At 32.4% G+C, this 19,518-nt stretch overlaps 1 protein-coding gene across 5 annotated transcripts; it reads right to left on the reverse strand.

The window, feature by feature from the left end:
• Nucleotides 1–428: 428 nt before the first annotated feature.
• LOC132725419 (uncharacterized) lies at nt 429–18,433 on the reverse strand. 5 transcript variants are annotated; one of them, XM_060710541.1, is made up of 5 exons: nt 17,589–17,789; nt 13,420–13,561; nt 8,734–9,556; nt 6,952–7,076; nt 429–4,794 (listed from the first exon to the last, which is right to left on the reverse strand). In XM_060710541.1, the coding sequence occupies exons 3-5, from the start codon at nt 9,552–9,554 to the stop codon at nt 4,691–4,693; spliced, it is 1,050 nt and encodes a 349-aa protein (XP_060566524.1). In that variant the 5' UTR covers nt 9,555–9,556; nt 13,420–13,561; nt 17,589–17,789; the 3' UTR covers nt 429–4,690. The 5 variants fall into 5 exon arrangements, with proteins under 5 accessions (XP_060566524.1, XP_060566525.1, XP_060566529.1 ...); XM_060710542.1 differs by lacking the exon at nt 17,589–17,789 and adding an exon at nt 17,429–17,557; XM_060710546.1 differs by lacking the exons at nt 13,420–13,561; nt 17,589–17,789 and adding an exon at nt 18,371–18,433.
• Between the last annotated feature and the right edge of the window lie 1,085 nt (nt 18,434–19,518).

Here is a 19,518-nt window from a genome sequence, read left to right on the forward strand (position 1 = left end):
TAGCATGTAAAACTTATTAACCAGATATCAAAATCAGTAAAATAATACATTTTCTGAAAGCTTATGCATTTGTCTATGGCTGCAGGTAAAAATATTTACAGTTCCCATTTAAATAAATGTTACATCATTTTTTAAAGAGAACTACTATAATAATTTTTGTTACAAAACTATTCATATGACAAAAAACTGGCTCAGTGGGTATGTTCTGCCATGTTTTTCTAAGTGAAAGGCATGGAAAGTTACCAATATTTTAACATGCAGCAAAAGATAAAAGATTTACCTTTCAAATGGTATATAATATTAAAGGATCAAATGTACATCCATTAAGTTTTATTTGCTACAAAATGCCTAATATTTCACTTTTTGATAGGCATGAGTGATATTTCAATGGAGTATATAGGAGCTGCTTATCTCTGTTATCTTTGTCTCTGATCATAACCAAAGATGCTAAAATGAAAGTTTAATATACCAAAACAACTACATGTATGAGTATTTTGACATGATAAAATAACCTGTCATAAGATTCTATTACAAATTTATAATATTGCACATCCAATTTATTTGATTATTATTGTTACCTATAACATGATAGATATGTGTAATGAGCTTCCAAATCTTGACCAGCATCATTTTTGGTCAACACAATGTGGATCATGATCAGCCATTTGTGTAAGTCTGACCAGGCTTTATACTGTTGGCTGACCCAATGTTTAAATTTCCTGATTTCCCTAAAATTGTTAATGGATAGGTCCAAAATAAAAGGTGGACAGTTCCATTTAAAAAAACTCAGCAAATAAAAGATTAAAAAGTGAGAAGAAAATTTAAGAGAGAAAATAATAAATGACCAGGGCTGGCAGTTTAAAATGTGGGTATGTAGGGTGACTATGGAAACATGGAACATTTTTGGCCTTTTTACCAATCAAAACCCCTCATTTATTATAGGTATTTTACATGTAATTACTATTACAATCATATCAGCCAAGCATGTTAAGACATTTTCAAAATATAAAATTTGTAGAAAATCATATGAATTTTCAAAAGAGTATTGTCCCCTACTTTTATAAAATGTTTCGACTGAAACAGCAAAATAAATTAAGATTTATCATTTTAAGTTTAGGTTTTAAACTACATAAATAAGCAGACTACATATCAAAATGTTAAAAAAAAAACTGCAACAAAGCATTATAACAAGCCTCAGACTTTTAGTAAACAAATATTTTGTCTATTTTAAAATGCATAAAATTTTAACATGTGTATACAAGCATACATGCACAAACACAATTTCAAAAGTTTTGTAATTATTTAGCTATAAAGTGCATAAAAAATGTTAAAATATGAACCTTTTAAACCACGTAAAAAGTAAGAAAGCATGAAATAGTAATGGTTAAAAAATAAGTAAATTTTGAAATATACACATGTTTAAAACAACAACAACATTTGAGCCGCGCCATGACAAAACAAACATAATGGGTTTGCAACCAGCATGGATCCAAACAAGCCTGCGCATCCGCGCAGTCTGATCAGGATCCATGCTGTTCACTTACAAACCCTATAACAAGTAGTGAAACTGATAGCAAACAGCATGGATCCTGATCAGACTGCGCGGATGCGTAGGCTGGTCTGGATCCATGCTGGCCGCAAACCCATTATGTTGGTTTTGGTGTGACGCGGCTCAAATTTTATACATGATTTATCATTATATTATATAACACAAGACTGTATACAATAAAAATAAGCAAGCTTTCTTGCATAATAAAATGAACATTATATCTAACATTCAATATTTGATGATTCATCAAAATTTATGAAAAATGTTGTTGAGCAATTAAAACCTCTTATACATAATAATAAACAATAATAAACCCCAACTTTAACAACATGCATGTCTGAAAATTGTTCTCACAAAAAGGGTCATTTCTCCAGACTTATTTGAAAACTATCTTTCAAAAAAAAAAAAATTATTTACTGTTGTTTTGGAAACCAGAGTTATTCAAAATCTCTAAGTTATCTTAATTTTATGCGAATTGAAATTATACGCAAATATTTAATCGCACAAAAATTATTGCTTTCTTCCACCGTTTGAAAACATGTTTTCACACAGCATCTTACATGAATTAAAGTTTGAATGTTCAGGCACTGAAATTAATTTTTCTCATTGCTTGTTTGATTAAGTTTGGTCTTAACAAATCACAAATTGATTGCATGGTATATGTGATGTGATTTAAAAGGAGAATAAATCTTTTTATTGAGTGGACAGACAGGCAGTAAATAACCACAATTTGCTTTTACTTGTGAGCTTAAATGATTAATCTCTTAAAACACATTTCGTTGTATATTACAGTGAAACCTCTGTAAAGTGACCCCCTGTTAGAGTGACCACCTGTAAGAGCGACCCCCTGTGAGAGTAATAACCTCTCCTTAACAACCATAACATAATTTATAAATCTTCCCCAATACTAATAGACTCTAGATTTACCCTCACTATAGCAACACTTTATTCGGGAATAACATAAATCTTTTACTCACAACAGGATGTTACTATGTGAAGGTTATACTGTACTTCCTGTATTCGATGTATATTCATAGAACTTTATCACAATCTCCGGAAATGAGTTAAATATAAATGATGTAAAAAAAATGAAACCAGCTGTTAACTTCAATATATCATGTTAGAAGATAAGAGGAAATGAACATCCTGTTTAATACAGGATAGATGAAATCAAGAATAATTTATAATACATGACAGATGTAAATTAAAGTGTCACACTTCAGTATCCTCTTTCATATATTAATTATCACTTAAACATTTGTAAGAATTTTTACCCCAAAGCATCAAAATCATCTTAAATACTACTTGTTGACAAAAGCCATCTTAAATATTACTTATTGACAACTACTTGTGATGACACATTATTTTTTCTGCTTGACAAATATTTTGTGTAAACAGTTAAAATGTTTGCAGTAAATTAATGAAACATCTCTGCCATCAATAATAAAATCAGGCAAATTTGTACAATCTGTCCATGTTATAATAAAACTAGTCCAACCTGAAAGTTTGTACAAGATGACTAGGCTATAATACAATCAGGTCAGCCTGAAAATCTGTACAAACTCTTACCAGATTCTTATACAACTAAGTAAGCTTTAAATTCTGCGATTTGACCAGACTCTAATACAACTAGGTAAGCATTAAAAAGACTACCTTTAATCAATTTATCAATTTGCACATATAAGAAAAGTTCTTGTTTGATTTTCCTTCATCATAAATCAACAAAATAAACACTATTTAAAATATGGCAAAAAATATCAACACCTTAGACTATTTGAACATAAAGTGACACTTTCGCCACCAGTATAGCATAAGGCCAGCCTGCACATCCATACAGTCTGACCTGGTTAGTAAACTGTTGGTCCACTGACTGCACTAACTGAATTTCATCTCAATATCTCCAAACCAATGACTAACAGTTCCAAAAATGGAAATACAAAACATCTTCAACAAATTATAATTCTGGTTAAAATGAAAATTCATCCTTAGACTAGTGTACTGTAACTTATAAGTATGGTGGTTGATTTGGTACATTGCATTGTCGATAGATATATTGTAATCCCCTTTCGTCTTGTCGCTAGTGTCAACACAACACAGCGCCAAACGTTGTCATGTGGCGTTTGTCACTTAGCTTATTATAAGCCAATCCTTTGATTTGAACCGAGCGACAATGTGACATCACGCCGCACGAAAACGCCGTTTGTGGTACATCGTAAGGGACAGGACAACAAGACAAAAGTCCAACAATGCGCCGTTTAGTGCTTTGTCCTGTTGTCGCTAGCACGACTCACTAAAGGGTTCCAAATCAGCCACCATATATAACCCTTAACAGCTTGTGTTAACCCAGGTTCATGTATGAATCGATTCATTGTAATCTAATACTTGGTATAGGCCTAAAACTGTTTCAAAAATCTCATACAATTATGTACAATAGGGATTTAACTCATTACAGGACTGGAGCAATACCTCTAGACGCTTGCAGAAACCATGATCACTAAATAGACAAATATTGTTGTTTTTTCCGCCGATAATTACATTTTTCATTCATAATAGTACATAAATCAAGTGAAAAAAGATGAATTAGACCTTTTAAAGTTCATTTCGTTGGGTAAAAAAAGGCTAAATTTTAGCATTTTATCATTCAAGCGCCTTGTCAGGTATATACTGGAATACGGTATTTAGTGTGGTGCTCCAATCCTTTTTTTAGTCTCACTCGTACAATAGACGGTTTCAATTCCCCACCCCCACAATTAATATGAACAAAATATCTGGAATATTTATGATTTGGCAAGAGTTTTGAACACCTTTTATGTCTTTATACAGCTATTTTCCGACCACCTGTATAAAAATTTGAACTTCCTTTCACTACCATGTGCCTGTTCCTAAATATCCTTGAAATTGTTAGTTCATTACTGGAAGGACTTTTCCATGTGTCACATTAAATAATAGACATTTTTCCGGAACTCGGCAACGTGGGTTTTTCCCAGCTAATCTGTAGGTACAAACTAACTTTTACCGTTTTAGCTTCACGGTGCACTACCCATCACAATAGATTAGTCAACCTGTTTCACTTCATATTAGTTTTTTTTTTTATAGTTAATATTATCAAATTAAAAAAACGCCTATAATTTTGCCTTTATGTTATTTATGGACCATCTTTAAAACAAGGTCAGCATTACATGTGCAGTCATTGTGTAAAAACCAGTGATTCCACTTCTGTGCACGCTTCATTTTATTTAAGTTACCTGCAATGACACAAAGATAGAACAATATATTTAATGACTTCATAAAACAAAATAATATTTTATTATCACTATACATAATCAGCAATAGCTTAAATGACTTTTCTACCCTCTAGGCACAAGAGTTACAAAGTACATGAACATTCGATATGGCCATATATGCCAGTACATTTCACTAAATGATTTCACAATATAAAGGCCATTGTCCTTAATCATTTACCCAACTTAATGCCATCTGATAATTTCCTGCACTGTTCACTATTCAGTCAATACAATTATAATCTTGAAATTTTCCTTAAAATTTTACAGTGGCAGTTTTTGTCCAGATTTAAAAATGGACATGTCTGTTTATTTGGAAAAGAATTATCTTTCTTGATTATCATCACTTCTTAAACTAATGGTTAAAACATATTTCTTTAAGCTCGATTGCGAAACAAGTTCTTGCAACTTATATTAATCACTTTCGAATCTGCCTCCTGGAACCAACCAGTACTTGTGTAATATGAAGAAACATGGTCGTGTAACCCAAGTAGGGCTCAATCCATGATATCTGGGTTGAGAGGCAGATCGACACCTTAACCACTAGGTCACAGCTCCATCCTCACTTCTTTAACTAATCAGTACTGGTGCCAAATTTATGAAGAAACAAAACTTGGTTATAAACAATTAGTACATGTTAATATGTGGTGGTGGTGTTGGAAGTTTTCACTTTGGATCACGGCAGTAAGCCACATTGAATTTACCAGAGCACAGTTCAGCCACCGCATCGTTCCTTGACAGGCTGTTAAGCAGTTTACCAGTAGTAGTTCCTTTCACCTTGGCAAGAAACTGATAACTTCTGTACATGCCGGAGCAGAGGTACACAGTTCTAATGACCGTAGAAAAGAAAGATTTCATGATGAATCACAACAAAAGTGACCTGCACTGTCCAGGAATCGAACCCTGGAATAAGGTCGCCAGATTCACAGTCCAACGCTTTACCTAGTGAGCTAACCAGATGGTTACAATTTGTAGGACATGTGGCTGAGCCTTGATTATTGTCTTATTGGGTTGAGAAACAGACAAATAAAACATTAAGCCTATTATTAATGAATCCACCCTTATGATCAGTGCAGTAATATTTAACAGTGTCCTTTGCAAAATGTTTATTTAAATGCTTGAAATTACCATGTACTTCCTGCTTAAGAGAGTTTTGTCAACCATTTGTTTACTTTACTTTCATCAGCAAAAGATGTTATTAAAAGATTTGAGAAGTCATTTGTAACAATTTTATAAATTTCTAATAAAATAAAGAATCTTATCCAAGTGTCTTTTCATATTGAATATATTAAACAAGTTGAATTAATTAAAGTGATAAAATACAAGGTTGCAATGTGCATTTTTATTTTTTGGATATTTTTTGGGGGATATCAAGACTGAAGAAAATCTGAAGTTAGTCAGCCATCAATAAAAAGCCTGCGTCAGACTTCACTTGTCAGATTTTGCTCAGGTCAAATTTCAATGGTCAATTAACTACACAGATGTGCAGTTAGCCTGGGATTCAGGCGTTGATATTTTTTGCTTATTCATAACATATGCAATACATTTTGTATTTCATACTCATTCGTGTTATCCATTATATCAACAATATCGATTTGTTGAACAGAAGCACATAAAAAATCGACAGACTGGAACCCAGGCTAATGTGGCAACAGTAAATCACTTCCGGTTCAGGGTTAGGGTTAACTTCGGTTTTAATCTCTATACATGGTAACTAGGATCCAACACCCTAACTTTCAAAATCCAACAATGTGAACAGAACTTTGTGCAAATTTTCCCTCGCTTGGCAACTAAATAATTCATTTTTACAACATTGTTTGTTACACCTTTTACCTACCGGGTATATTGTAAATACACCATGCATTGACCCGGAACAGGTAAAGTATGTTATATAATACCAGCAGGATATTAAAAGTTTGTTGCAGTGTAACTTTAAAGATCATATGTTATGGTTTGGATCGAAATATTAAATTTACAACATGGGTAAAACTAATGGAAATGCCATTCTGATATGCAAGAATAACTTAAATATATGTCATCAAAATTAATGAAAACATATAATGTAATTTTTTACAAAATGGTCCAGTTAATTTAATTTATCAAAGATATAAAAACACCAACCTAGAACAAAATTATTACTGATGACTATTGTATTTTGACTTTTTCTTTCCTTCTCAGTGAGCTCGTACCATTGTCCATCCGCATATGTATGTAGTGGCAGTTCCCGCGTTCTCACATTGGCAAACCTTAAAACATAGATTAAAATGTTGTCATCATACTGTAATGTTTTAAAGCCACAATTACATTGTGAACATCATATTGGGATTAAAATCACCCTTCTTAATCTTATGAGTACTGTTATCATGATAAACTTTGATGTGCCTCTATTTTATTTCTGGACAGGTGCAGACACCTAAACAGTAAAATTAACTTAGGTAAAGTCAGGTGCTATTGCTGTGAAAATATATATGTGGACTATATACATGTATATTATTATGCTATACATGTATTTTAGAAACTTTAATTCCATAACTGTACAAAATAAATGAAATAACATCAACACTGGACTTTTGTGTTATATATTACAATCATTTACTAAAAGGATAACTGGATGTCACGGATTAATTTAGAAAAGGACCGACATCAGTATCCCATTCCACAAACTGAGAGTTTCCGTGTTGGGCGCTCACTACGCCAGGCATTTCAATTCCTTGCATGACCCCAAAACGAGGGCCCTGCCTATAGAGATACACTTTCCAAATTTCAAAACAACTGCGGTTTGACCACTTTCTGCGCATTATTTCCATGAAATCATTCATCCATGATCATGATGGTTGACTAAGCAATATAGAATGTGAAAAATGTACACACTTTCAACTTTCTTAAGGAAAGAGATGTAAGAGGAAATTATCAATTTCAGTATTCTTACTATAAATAAAAGTTTTATGTTGGCAACATTAATTAAAAAAATCTTTAAAAGTTTGTGACCTTAGCACAATTCAGGGAGGCAGTTCTTATTCAGACACTTAAATTTGCGGCAAAGACATGAAACTCTTAATACTGATGTTAAATGCATGATATTTGTTATAAAACATTTATCAAACTTTTATTTCTTATGGATTTTATACTTGTTTTAAAATTGATAACAAAATTTTAATAAATTTCAGGTGCTGATCAAAGATTATTCTTAGATAGGGTCGTAAAATATATTTTAACAACCTGCCACATAACTTATTACTTCCAGTGAGAGTTTGGGATTTCAAGCGTAACCAGTTTTTCACAGAGTCACTTGTCCAATTTTTGTGCAATTTTCATCACTTTTTGCATAATTTTCACTCGAAAACTAGAAAATTAGAAGTTGACATTAAAACTTCAGATCTACGAGTTTGATATACTAGCCAAATCTCAGGAGTGATGGAGGTGGGGGGTCATATGGCCCCTTAACCCCTCATCTAACGCCTTTGAATCCTTGCGTTAATCTAGTAGATCTAGTAATCTATCAGACATTGTTTTAACATGTATGAGATATTGATTTATTTAACATAATAATAAATTATAGTCCATTATAAACAATAATAACATACAATGTAAGAAGTGTCTTTCTTAATAACATAAGAAGTGTCTTTCTGAGTACAATGTAAATTCATTGACATGTAAGTGCGTTTATTGAAATTTGAACCCATGATCATAAGTGATTCAGCTACATGTATTAAAGTATAAATGTGCTTCAAAGGCCATGATATATGTATGTAAATATACTGATGCATAAATGTCAATTCATGCAAAATGTTCAAATTAACATTACCTTAAATATTTCTTAGTTCTAAGACGTATTACTTTATTATAATCTTGGGGTGGGGGCAGGGGGTTTGGGGCTAGGAGTTGTTAAGTTTTATCACTTACCTTTCCTTTATCAAAGTTGTAAAATACACTTGGTCATTTTCATCTGCTGACACTTCAAAAGTTTCCGATTTCTTGGCGATCTGTTTTTCCAAATCATGCATCATATCTGTTAGCTTTTTCCATAGAGCTTTTGACCGCACCGTTGGAAACATGTATAAAAATCCACCATTATACACCACTTCAGTGCTAGTCACTGGGTTTATTAGAAAGTCAACACCTTTCATATTTTGCAAGCCAGGTAATGGATTGTCAAACCACATATAGTCAAATTCTAACAATAGAATTTCTATGTCGGCCTGTAATAATTCTAACAGCAGTTCCGTTCTTCGTATCATAATTTGAACATATCCGGCCTTACTGTATTCCTGGTTACCTCGTGGAATGTTCAAATTAAGTTTAACAACGTTTAAGTCAGGACAATCTTGGTTCAGTCTTCGTTTAGAGAGAGAGTCTGTAGTTATAACAAGAACTGATTTATGAATATTCATATGTTTAGTATTGCACAGCCAGCTGTAAGCAAATGGTAGAAATGCATCGTTCACTACACTAACGAGAACTGCACCATTATGTTTACTTGCAGCCTTTGCTACAGCCACAACTTGTTTCATATCATCTGATTTATCATCGTTGCCAGGTATTTGGTCTGTTACCTTTGACCCTATATGTCCTACAGAACAAGCTTTCTGTATAATTTCCAGTGACATGTCGGGCTGTGACATATACATATACCATGCAACACAAGTGATGGTGAAGATTACACAACACCGAATCACTATGCCTCTTAATCTTGTAAAATTCATGTCCATCCTTTGCCACCTCATATCTGAAATAAAACATAATATCTAAAATATATGTTTAATGTTTAAAAGTATAAACCTGGCACACCCTGATATAATAAATACATGTAGTAATGGTCACACAGACCTCAGACATATATATCAGAGATTAATTAGGATTGACTAAATAAGTGACATAAGGATAGAGTAAATTAGAGAAATTAGGATAGACTTAATTAGAGAAATTAGGGAGAAATTAGGATAGATTTAGAAAAAAAAGTAAGGAAATAAGATAAATTTATTGGATCTTGGGTATCTGTGTGTGCATTACTTTTAGCAGGAGCACCAGAGCAGTACAACTACTTATTCTTCAGCTAGCTGGATTTTAGGACTTCCTCTCATGAAAGAATCCAAAGTCAATGGAGAAATTAGAACCAAGGAACCACCAACATTATAAGTTATAGGGTCTGCATGCTTCCTTATTCAAAAATACACATTTGAATATATTATGTTAAGCCAGGCACTACTTTTTTACTTTCATGATCAAAATTATCATTATGTCTTAATGATTTGATAACATATTTTGGTTCAATGGATAGCTAGCTGATTATGGGTTTTGGTCTGCTTCATCCAGCTTCTCAAAGAAATATCACATAGGTGTGAAATCTTTTGATGGGAGAAATAGAAGCTGGTCAGACAGCATCTTTGATAATGAAATTAATTATCGACAAGAAATATATGATTTGATCTGATAAATTCAAATGGGGGCAGATACTTTGTTAAGGGTAAAAATTTGGATATACAGATTTTGGGGGTAAGTTAAGTCAGTTTATGTCTTAGGTTTATGTAAGATAGGATAGAATGAAAATACATACATTACAGTAAAATAACTTAATAAATTACATGTATATAATATTATATAGAATTTAGAATAATTTTTGTTCAAGTGCATAAATAATGAAAGGTGGACTAAATGGGGTTTGCATTTCGTTATCTGCCTGGAATAGAAGAAAATTGAACTAATGCTTGGTTTATACAGAATTTTAACGTTTTTTTATTTCAATTGTGTAGGAAGCTATAAGCTTATAGATACACTTTTGAATCCGTTCCTGGAACCAACCAGTACTGAGCAATGAGTGTTTAGTTTCTTGCTCAAGGAAACCCTAAGGAGTTTGAACCCATGCGGCTAGCGATCATTAGATTACTAGTCCAACGTGTCATCCACTAGGCCATGCTTGGTTGTTTAAATTAATCTCTCTGAAATATGAAAAGGAAAGGCCAATTACCTACCGAGTGGTCAACATCATAAGAGAGCTTCTGACCGCATATATGAGCTGCGTCACGACAAAACCAACGTAATGCCTTTGCGACCAGCATGGATCCAGACCAGCCTGCGCATCCGCACAGTCTGATCAGGATCCATGCTGTTCGCTTACAAACCCTATAACAAGTAGAGAAACTGATAGCGAACAGCATGCATCCTGATCAGACTGAACGGATGAGCAGGCTGATCTGGATCCATGCTTGTCGCATACACAATATGTTGGGTTTTGTCATGACGCGGCTCATATGTATAATATAACTTGGGATAAAGATTATATTAGGAAACATAAGATACTTGTTGAACATTGCATTACATCTGTCTGTTATTATAGCAATTTTCCCACACACAAAACAGGCCTAAAAACATCAACAAATTTGTTTACAGTTATTAAGTATGCATAAAGGAAAAATTTTCAGTTTCCAGGAGATAACTGTGACCTAACAGTTGTTATGTTTCACTTGACAATCAGATAAAAACACTCCTTTTATTACATCCCTAAACATGTACCTGGATTATCAAGATATGTTCTTCATTTTTGTCTCTTTTTATATAGACATAATTTTCTACGATAAATTGCACATCATTTGATTACAGGATAAAAAACTTACCAAGCCCACAATTGTTTTAACCACAACCAACCCAGTAAATTCAACTGCAGGACTCTCATTAGCATTTTAAGACTGGGGTCAGGGTCCATGCTGAGGGGGAATTTTGCATGGTTTTCAAATATTTGTCATTCAAGGGGCCAGGATTTCAACAGAAGAAAATTCATTCATAAAAACAAGTGAAAGTGTGATTCAATTAACAAATTTATCATCAATAAGCTGCTGTCATGAAATATTTTGGTTATTTCCAATGAAATTGAGTAAATTTTTTATACTTTGTATAAAAATTCAACCCTGATCTATGGCTGTTATATATTATTATTGAGGAGGAATTTTTTCTGTTTTAGGGGGAAAAAACACACTATTTTAATGGGGGAATGGGGCCCATATTCGGCCCTAAATTTTACCAAACGAGAGCCCTGAACTGAGTGGGTCAATATTTACATGTACAATACAAAATGTCACAACTGTTTAAATTTACAGCAGGATAAACTTTGCAAATACTTTACTTGAGTTTTTTTTTGTCTCACAAAACATGTATTAATCTTCTAGTGCCATGTAAACGAATGTACAAGTCGGTGGTGAAATTTTTTATGACATTTTATTTAAACAAGGGTCACCACTGGACGAGGGCAACGCTCTACTTATACTTTTTCAAAAAGCTAACAAACACATATTTAAACAAATCTTTAAAAAGAATATTCATGAAAAAAAAAGTGTTTCCTTATTTTAATTTTAATAGATCTGTCAAGTCACACTTGTTGTTTTGTCCAAGTATGAATCATTTTCATAAATAAATGTTTAAGTTAAGAAAATTATAATTTAAAAAAATTAAATTAATTAAAATTAATTAAAAATTAGATTAGAAATTATAATCTAAATTCAAGTATTTGACAGTCAAGGTCATATCTAAATTATACAATATGTCCATTTGATTACAAGTGTTGTTTTGTCCATGTATGAATCAGATCTGTACATATATGACAACTTAATCAAAATTCAATACTTTGACCTTGACTGTCAAGGTCATTTAAAGCATAAGGTCCAGGTCAGTTCCACCTTTTAGAATGGTTGTTTTGTCCCTGTATGAAATGGTTGTTTTGTCCCTGTATGAGTTACAAAAGCTCAATTTCACTGTATGAGTTACAAAAGCTCAATTTCAATGTTTAAGCTCAACCTTTAAGGTCTTGTCCAAAAGCTCAATTTCAATGTTAGCTAACCTTTAAGGTCTTGTCCAAAATGTTGTCTTTGTCAAAGTATGAAGATAATCCAATTATAAATTACCAAGTTACAGTCAATTATAACAAAAATAAGTGCAAATTCAATAATTTAACCTTAAAGGTCAAGGTCATTAAAGAGCAATGATAAATTTGAGTTTGATAAACATGAGGGTCTTATCCTATAGAATGTTCTGTTATAACATGAAGTCAATCAATTCAATAATAACAAAGTTATAGCCAAATACAACAAATAAAATGAAAATTTAAGTAATTTGACCTTCAATGTCAAGGTCATTTATGAGTGAATGTTTATATTAATAAAAGATTATTATGTTCAAGTTTGAAGCTAATCCATTCAAAAATGGAAAGCCACAGACAAAGCTACAGACACTAATAGCAAAAATCACCACACAAAAAAGAGGCAACATTTTGAGATTTGACCTTTAAGCTCAAGGTCATTTATGAATTAATGTCAAGGTTAGCCAGGTCAATGTGAAAGTAATGTCGTTGTCCAAAGGGTTCTTGTGGCCAAGTATAAAGACAATTCTCCAAGAACTTAATAAGTTATGATCAAGCTACAAGCTAGTAGACAGCAAGGGCTGCTGCAGCAACTTCCACCACAAACGTGACTGCATGTAACAATACCTCTATTTTTAATAAAAAGAAGTCGAGCTAAAAAACGCTCAAAATATTTTGTGTTTGATTGTAGCTTTAAAAGGAATGGATACGAAATTCGCAGTACATAAATGAAATCACTGTACCCTGTCTTGTGAGCCTATATCCTGTCTTGTGATTACAAGGATGACTGTGTTACTTCCTGCTTACACTGTAATCTTACTGGGGAGCCAGTCAGCCATTATATATTTTGAACTTGTACCTTTCTTGAGATAAGTGACGTAAAACCTGATTAAACAGATAAAAAAGTTCTTGCGATAACCTGAAGTACGATAACCTGAAGTAGACATGTTTTTTTTTATACTGTGAAATTAAATGAAGGAATTTATGCTAAGTTATTTTTTTTGTACTGTGAAATTTAATATCAATATCTGAGGCCAAGTTATTTTGTATAAAGTTAATTTAAATTTGAAAGATGCATGAACATTCCTGTGATGTCCCTTGAGGGTGATGAATATTAATTTATTAAATTGAACTTCAATTTTGATTTGACTGATTTATAATTATTATGTTTGAACCAATAATATTGATTCAAGTAATATACAAACTGTTAAATTGAAGATGTTCAACAGATTTTCTGTGAAACTTTGTAAACAAAATATTTTTATACATCATTCTATTCTTATAAATTTACCCACAAATATTCTATAAATTACATGTAATTATAGCAGTATCCCAAAAAATGAAGCTGATTATAACAATAATAATTCATTAAATATTATGAGATACCCTGGAAGTTACAATAACAGATATTGTGGCTATCATATGATTGAAACAAGTCTAAGTCATTCATTTAACATGTTCTTTAACATTTCTTTAACAGTTCACTGTGACAACAATTTGTGAAGTCTTAATGCTCTAACCTGACCCACTTGGGTCAGGTTAGAAAACCATCATCTAATACTTTATAATGAGAAAAGATTTGTTCCTATGACTGCCTAGAGTATTCATTTTGAGGACATTTACAGAATATTATGAATGAAAAAATCAAAACAAAGAAATGAAAATTTTGCCTGTGTCTCCCTTTAAATGATGTTAAATGAAACATTTTATTATGTCAAACCATCTGTGTTTAAATTTCATGATTTGCTTAAATTACTTATTATAAAAAAAAAACAATATTGTAAAATTGTGCAAATTTATGAAAAAGACATTTGTTATTCGAAATTTATTTATAAATAATAATTAATACCTGATGCAATAGTACTACTACTAAATTATTACCTTACTGTCTTTGTTATCCATACAAAAAGTCATGTATGTATTATAATTTAAATTATGTAAATTTATGTTAAATTTTAGCATATATTTAACTTGTGTTATATGTTCTAAATAATTATGTGGCATGTTTAACACTGATGATTTAAAGTAGTAAGATGATAATTATACTTATGTTCAAATCTAATAAAATGTCCGTTCTGTTCTTCAACTTCAGGGATTTTTTTTATTTGCCTATTTTATAGCCAATATTCGGTCATATTCCTTATTAAAAATAGTATACTATTTTCCCAGTTGACAAGAAAAAATTCCCAACCGAAGTTACAAAATAAAAATATTGAATAACAAATTCTTAAATCTTTTTTTTTTTAAAAAGAGGGGTTCTTCGCTGTTAAGGTGTTTAAATGTTTGAAGATGACATCCTAGACAGTGATTCTTTGCATTTATTTAATCACTGCAAAATTTATTTCATGCATTTTTTTCCAATTTTTCACAAAACATTGCCTAAATTCCCAATTCCATAGGTATGGGTCATGTTCACAAAATCCTGGAATAAACCCTGCAGCGTTCCATATCATTATTTTGAAACAATTATGGAAATAGATCTACTCATAAAGAGATATATTATATAGCAAAAAAAATATTTTCAGTTGGTTTTGATAAAATCCATGCGTATTCATCATGCAAATTCCACTGCAAGTATAACATATGATTATAAAAGTACATTTATCTATACTGTTCACTTAATCTTTAAAAAGTCTTACTTTGAATTTAACTGAATTTTATTTCCTTCAATATCATGTACAATTTCCTAATGTAGTTTTAAATTAACTAAAATTACACCGACTGTTAAAGCATTCAATCTGTAAAATCATATCAACAATTCTATATATTATATATATCCTGTATACCAACTGTGAGTTGAACATGAAATTTTAATGTATATTTAAAGCAGCATGCCTCCAGATTCATGCTAATTTTCATGGAAATGTATTGTATATTGTGAACAAGAAAAGTAATTTACACATTCAATCCACATAAATACCAAAAAGAGGTGGATATTATATAAATTATTAGTTATAACGATTCTTGACAGGTTATACTGACCCTATATAAACCGTTGTTTGTTATATATAACCCGAGCAGCTAAGCAAGGATTATATTGCAAACAACCATTAATATACGGCCATATAAGATGTCAGGAATCTTTATTACGAATTTATAATACAGCAAACTTCCTTTTTAAGGGGGAAAATGTGATTTCTTAATAAACTGACAGCAGCCATATATATAAAGCTATATAAACGTCACGATTATCCAATGAAAAGCGACCTTACAAACATGCAGTATTATAATTATATATATAGATGCAAAAATAGCCCTTACTAAGTTACTATGATGGCTGATTTGGAATGCTTTTGTGCGACAAAGTGCGCAATGTCCGACTCTCATCTTGTCGTCCTGGCCCCGTGTTCACAAAGATTTAAGGATCAAGATCAGGATCGAATTTAAAAACTCGAATATTCTCCTTTATTCATTCTCTTAGATTGAATTTTCAGAATTAACTTGATAAAACTGTCATGAAATAGCACGTTTATGAAATTTTAGAATGAATTTATTGTTATTTTTACAAGAAATAGGTATTTTACAGTTGATCCAAATTTTGATCTTGATCCTAAAATTGATCCTCATTTTGATCCGTTTATTTTTGCATTTGTTCTCTTATTTGTTGATTTTATCCCATAATTGGATGGTTTCTTTGCAAATAAGCAATTATATTTATTTTGAATATGTTCCATTTGATTCTAGCATAATACGGTCAGTTTTAGTTTTATAAAACAATGAAAATAAAATCAGGATCAACTGATCCTGATCCTGATATTTTCTTTGTGAACACGGGGCCTTGCGCTAATGATGCACGCCAAACAGCGCATTGTCATGCGGCATGTTGTCGCGGTGTCACATTGTCTCTCTGCTCAAATCAAAGGATTGGCTTATAAGCTAAGTGACAGGGTGACATCGCGCTGCACAACAACGTGCCGTACGGTGTGCTCAGCTAGAGACTGAGGACAACAAGTTGGCAATGCGACAACGCACCGGTTGACACATTTCGCTAGCGACAAGATGAAAAGACTATAACGATATAGGTTGTGTTGTGACGCTATCGACAACGCAACGCACAAAGTGTACCAAATCAGCCACCATACCTTCCTGTTGTAGAAACTTATTAATCAGAGATGTAGATAAGATGTTATCTATGTCTCTGATTTTATGTGTTAAGTCTCTAAGTAGAAATATGGCCATAAATATTACAAAATCTGTCATCCATTAATTGTAAATGTAAATTTATTTGTCACATGCATATTGAATCTTTTTACTTTTCTGCACATCAATAGTACATTTGGCCTTTATCTAATTTCCTTTATCTGGAGGCATGCAGCTTTAAACTCTGTATATATATATATGAGGAAGTACACATGATCATTTTATACCTATTATAACATACATGTATGAATGCATGCATGCGTATCATCATTCCTAATAAATAGCAAGGCCTAGAATAAAAACTATATTTGTTTCCCAATCTTGACTTAAGTCTGCTGAATAGGTAGATTCTCACAAAAATCACTCTGCAAACAATTTTAATGCCAAATATCTGTTAGAGCTACAATGAGTCTGTGTTTATACAGGTACATATATTAATATACTACCTGGTTTATATTTGTCTAGAAAATATCAAAACTTGTATATAAATATTAATTAAAGCTGAGACACTTTGAGCCATTGACATAAGATAACATTTCGGCCCCATAATTTCTTTTTACGAAAATATATATACATTATGTGTTATATAAAAATATTTCAAATAAAAAATACCATCTAACCTACATGTACCGCAAACTAGCACGTGTTCCTGGACTTATTTTAACAGCCTGATGCTACAATACAGGTACTGTTACTATAAATAACACAACATATTTTCAACACCTTAATTAAAACAACGAATGACAAAGATCTGCTTATAAATCGTACTTACTGCATTGTTAAATCCAAACAAACGTAATTTTACCACACTCTAGTATGTTACAAGTGTGTATATAAATACGCTGGATGATGCTGCCGATCGATACGCTCATTGATTTACTATGGTGTCCAATAATAGCCATGTTCTTTTAAGTCCTTCAAACATGACTCGTTTCAGTTTGAATAATTCTTCTGATCTAAATACGACAGTATGATGTAAATTATGGCGAATACACTTGAACCAGACGACCTTCCGCCTCGCTTAAACTCGCTCAATAAAAGTTGGCATAATCAGCCACCATAGTTTTTCCGACTGACCAACATTGTGTAATTTGAGTACATATAATCAGGGTATACATTACATAGTCACGGTTTTAATTAAGTCAAGCCGTGCTTCAGTACAATAAATGAGCCGCGTCGTGACAAAACCAACATAATGGGTTTGCGACCAGCATGGATCCAGACCAGCCTGCGCATCCGCGCAGTCTGATCAGGATCCATGCTGTTCGCTATCAGTTTCTCTACTTTTTTAGGGTTTGTAAGCGAACAGCATGGATCCTGATCAGACTGCGCGGATGCGCAGGCTGGTCTGGATCCATGCTGGTCGCAAACGCACTATGTTGGTTTTGTCGTGACGCGGCTCAAATGCCTTAAAAATAAACATGTTAATATCCTTGAATAAAATGAATATTGTAATTGTAGTCAACGTGCATACTAGCTAAACAGAGAATTAAATGAGCAAAAATAGATTTGTCGATAGAAAAATGATGCAAATTATATGTATTATAGTATTACCTGCGAAATACTAACTATATAACGTTATATTATGTCCCATGCATTATCAAATTACATGTGTGGCATGTGAGACTGCCCGTTTTAAATAAGCTAATCTCTTAACAAGCACTCACGTGAATCGTTATCTCAGATATCTACTATTGACAGCAAAACATGTTACATAAAAACAACAACAAAAAACAAAACAAAACAAAAAACAACAAAAAACATAATATAAAAAAATCACCGCACTTTGCGATAAAATTCAACGAATATTTCCAAGCAACACGCTATTGTACAACATTTGGGAACTGAACCCTAACTTGGTGCATAACCCAGACGGAACAAAATTTACAGTTTTCAAACAGTCGATCAAAATAAATTATTAATTATATAATCAATTATCATTTAATTATCTACTTAAATTCTTACCACTAGTTAGACCCATTAGCCAGAGTGTAAGGAAACATTAGTGTTTGAGCCTCCAGATTGATGCTTATTTTCATAAATTAAAAAAATGAGCCGCGTCCGCGCAGTCTGATCAGAATCCATGCTGTTCGCTATCAGTTTCTCTATTTGTAATAGAGTTTGTAAGCGAACAGCATGGATCCTGGTCAGACTGCGCGGACGCGCAGGCTGGTCTGGATCCATGCTGGTCGCAAACGCATTATGTTGGTTTTGTCGTGACGCGGCTCAAATGTATTTAAAGGTAAAATATTGAGAAGTGAACAAAGAAAATAATTTACACATTCCAAAGAGCACTTGTAGTCCGTGTAAATTACGAAAAGTGATCAAAATACACAAAAATAGCCCTTATTGCGTTAGTAACGCAGTAGAAATATATAGGGATGAATACTGCAAATTTAGCGCTTATAGTCGCACTTGACTTGTACATTATTGCTTGAATGATAAATCGCTTTACTTTTCTAAAAGTCATAGTACACTTTTCTACAGTTTAATTTGCTTGAAATATTTTAGCTCTTCTGGAGGCATGCAGCTTTACAAAGTATACTCTCAAAATGCCTACATATGAAATAACTATGTTAGTATATATCTTTATATAAGAACCAATGGCGAGTATATCCTTATGAGTCAATGGCACATGCTTAATTTAAACAGCTGCATAACATTTTGTTCCGGAACATCATGTCACAGATATATATACAATT

The sequence above is a fragment of the Ruditapes philippinarum genome, unplaced genomic scaffold, assembly GCF_026571515.1.
Source record: "Ruditapes philippinarum isolate M1 unplaced genomic scaffold, ASM2657151v2 ctg2598_1_1_1_1, whole genome shotgun sequence".
Taxonomy (NCBI): domain Eukaryota; kingdom Metazoa; phylum Mollusca; class Bivalvia; order Venerida; family Veneridae; genus Ruditapes; species Ruditapes philippinarum.

Coding starts and splice junctions, on each gene's coding strand:
- LOC132725419 (XM_060710546.1), bottom strand. CDS start 9,554: ATGAGGTGGCAAAGGATGGACATGAATTTTACAAGATTAAGAGGCATA. Junction 7,077..8,733: donor ACAACTTTGATAAAGGAAAG/GTAAGTGATAAA, acceptor CTATGTTTTAAG/GTTTGCCAATGTGAGAACGC. Junction 4,795..6,951: donor CAGTAATAATTTTGTTCTAG/GTTGGTGTTTTT, acceptor GTGTCATTGCAG/GTAACTTAAATAAAATGAAG.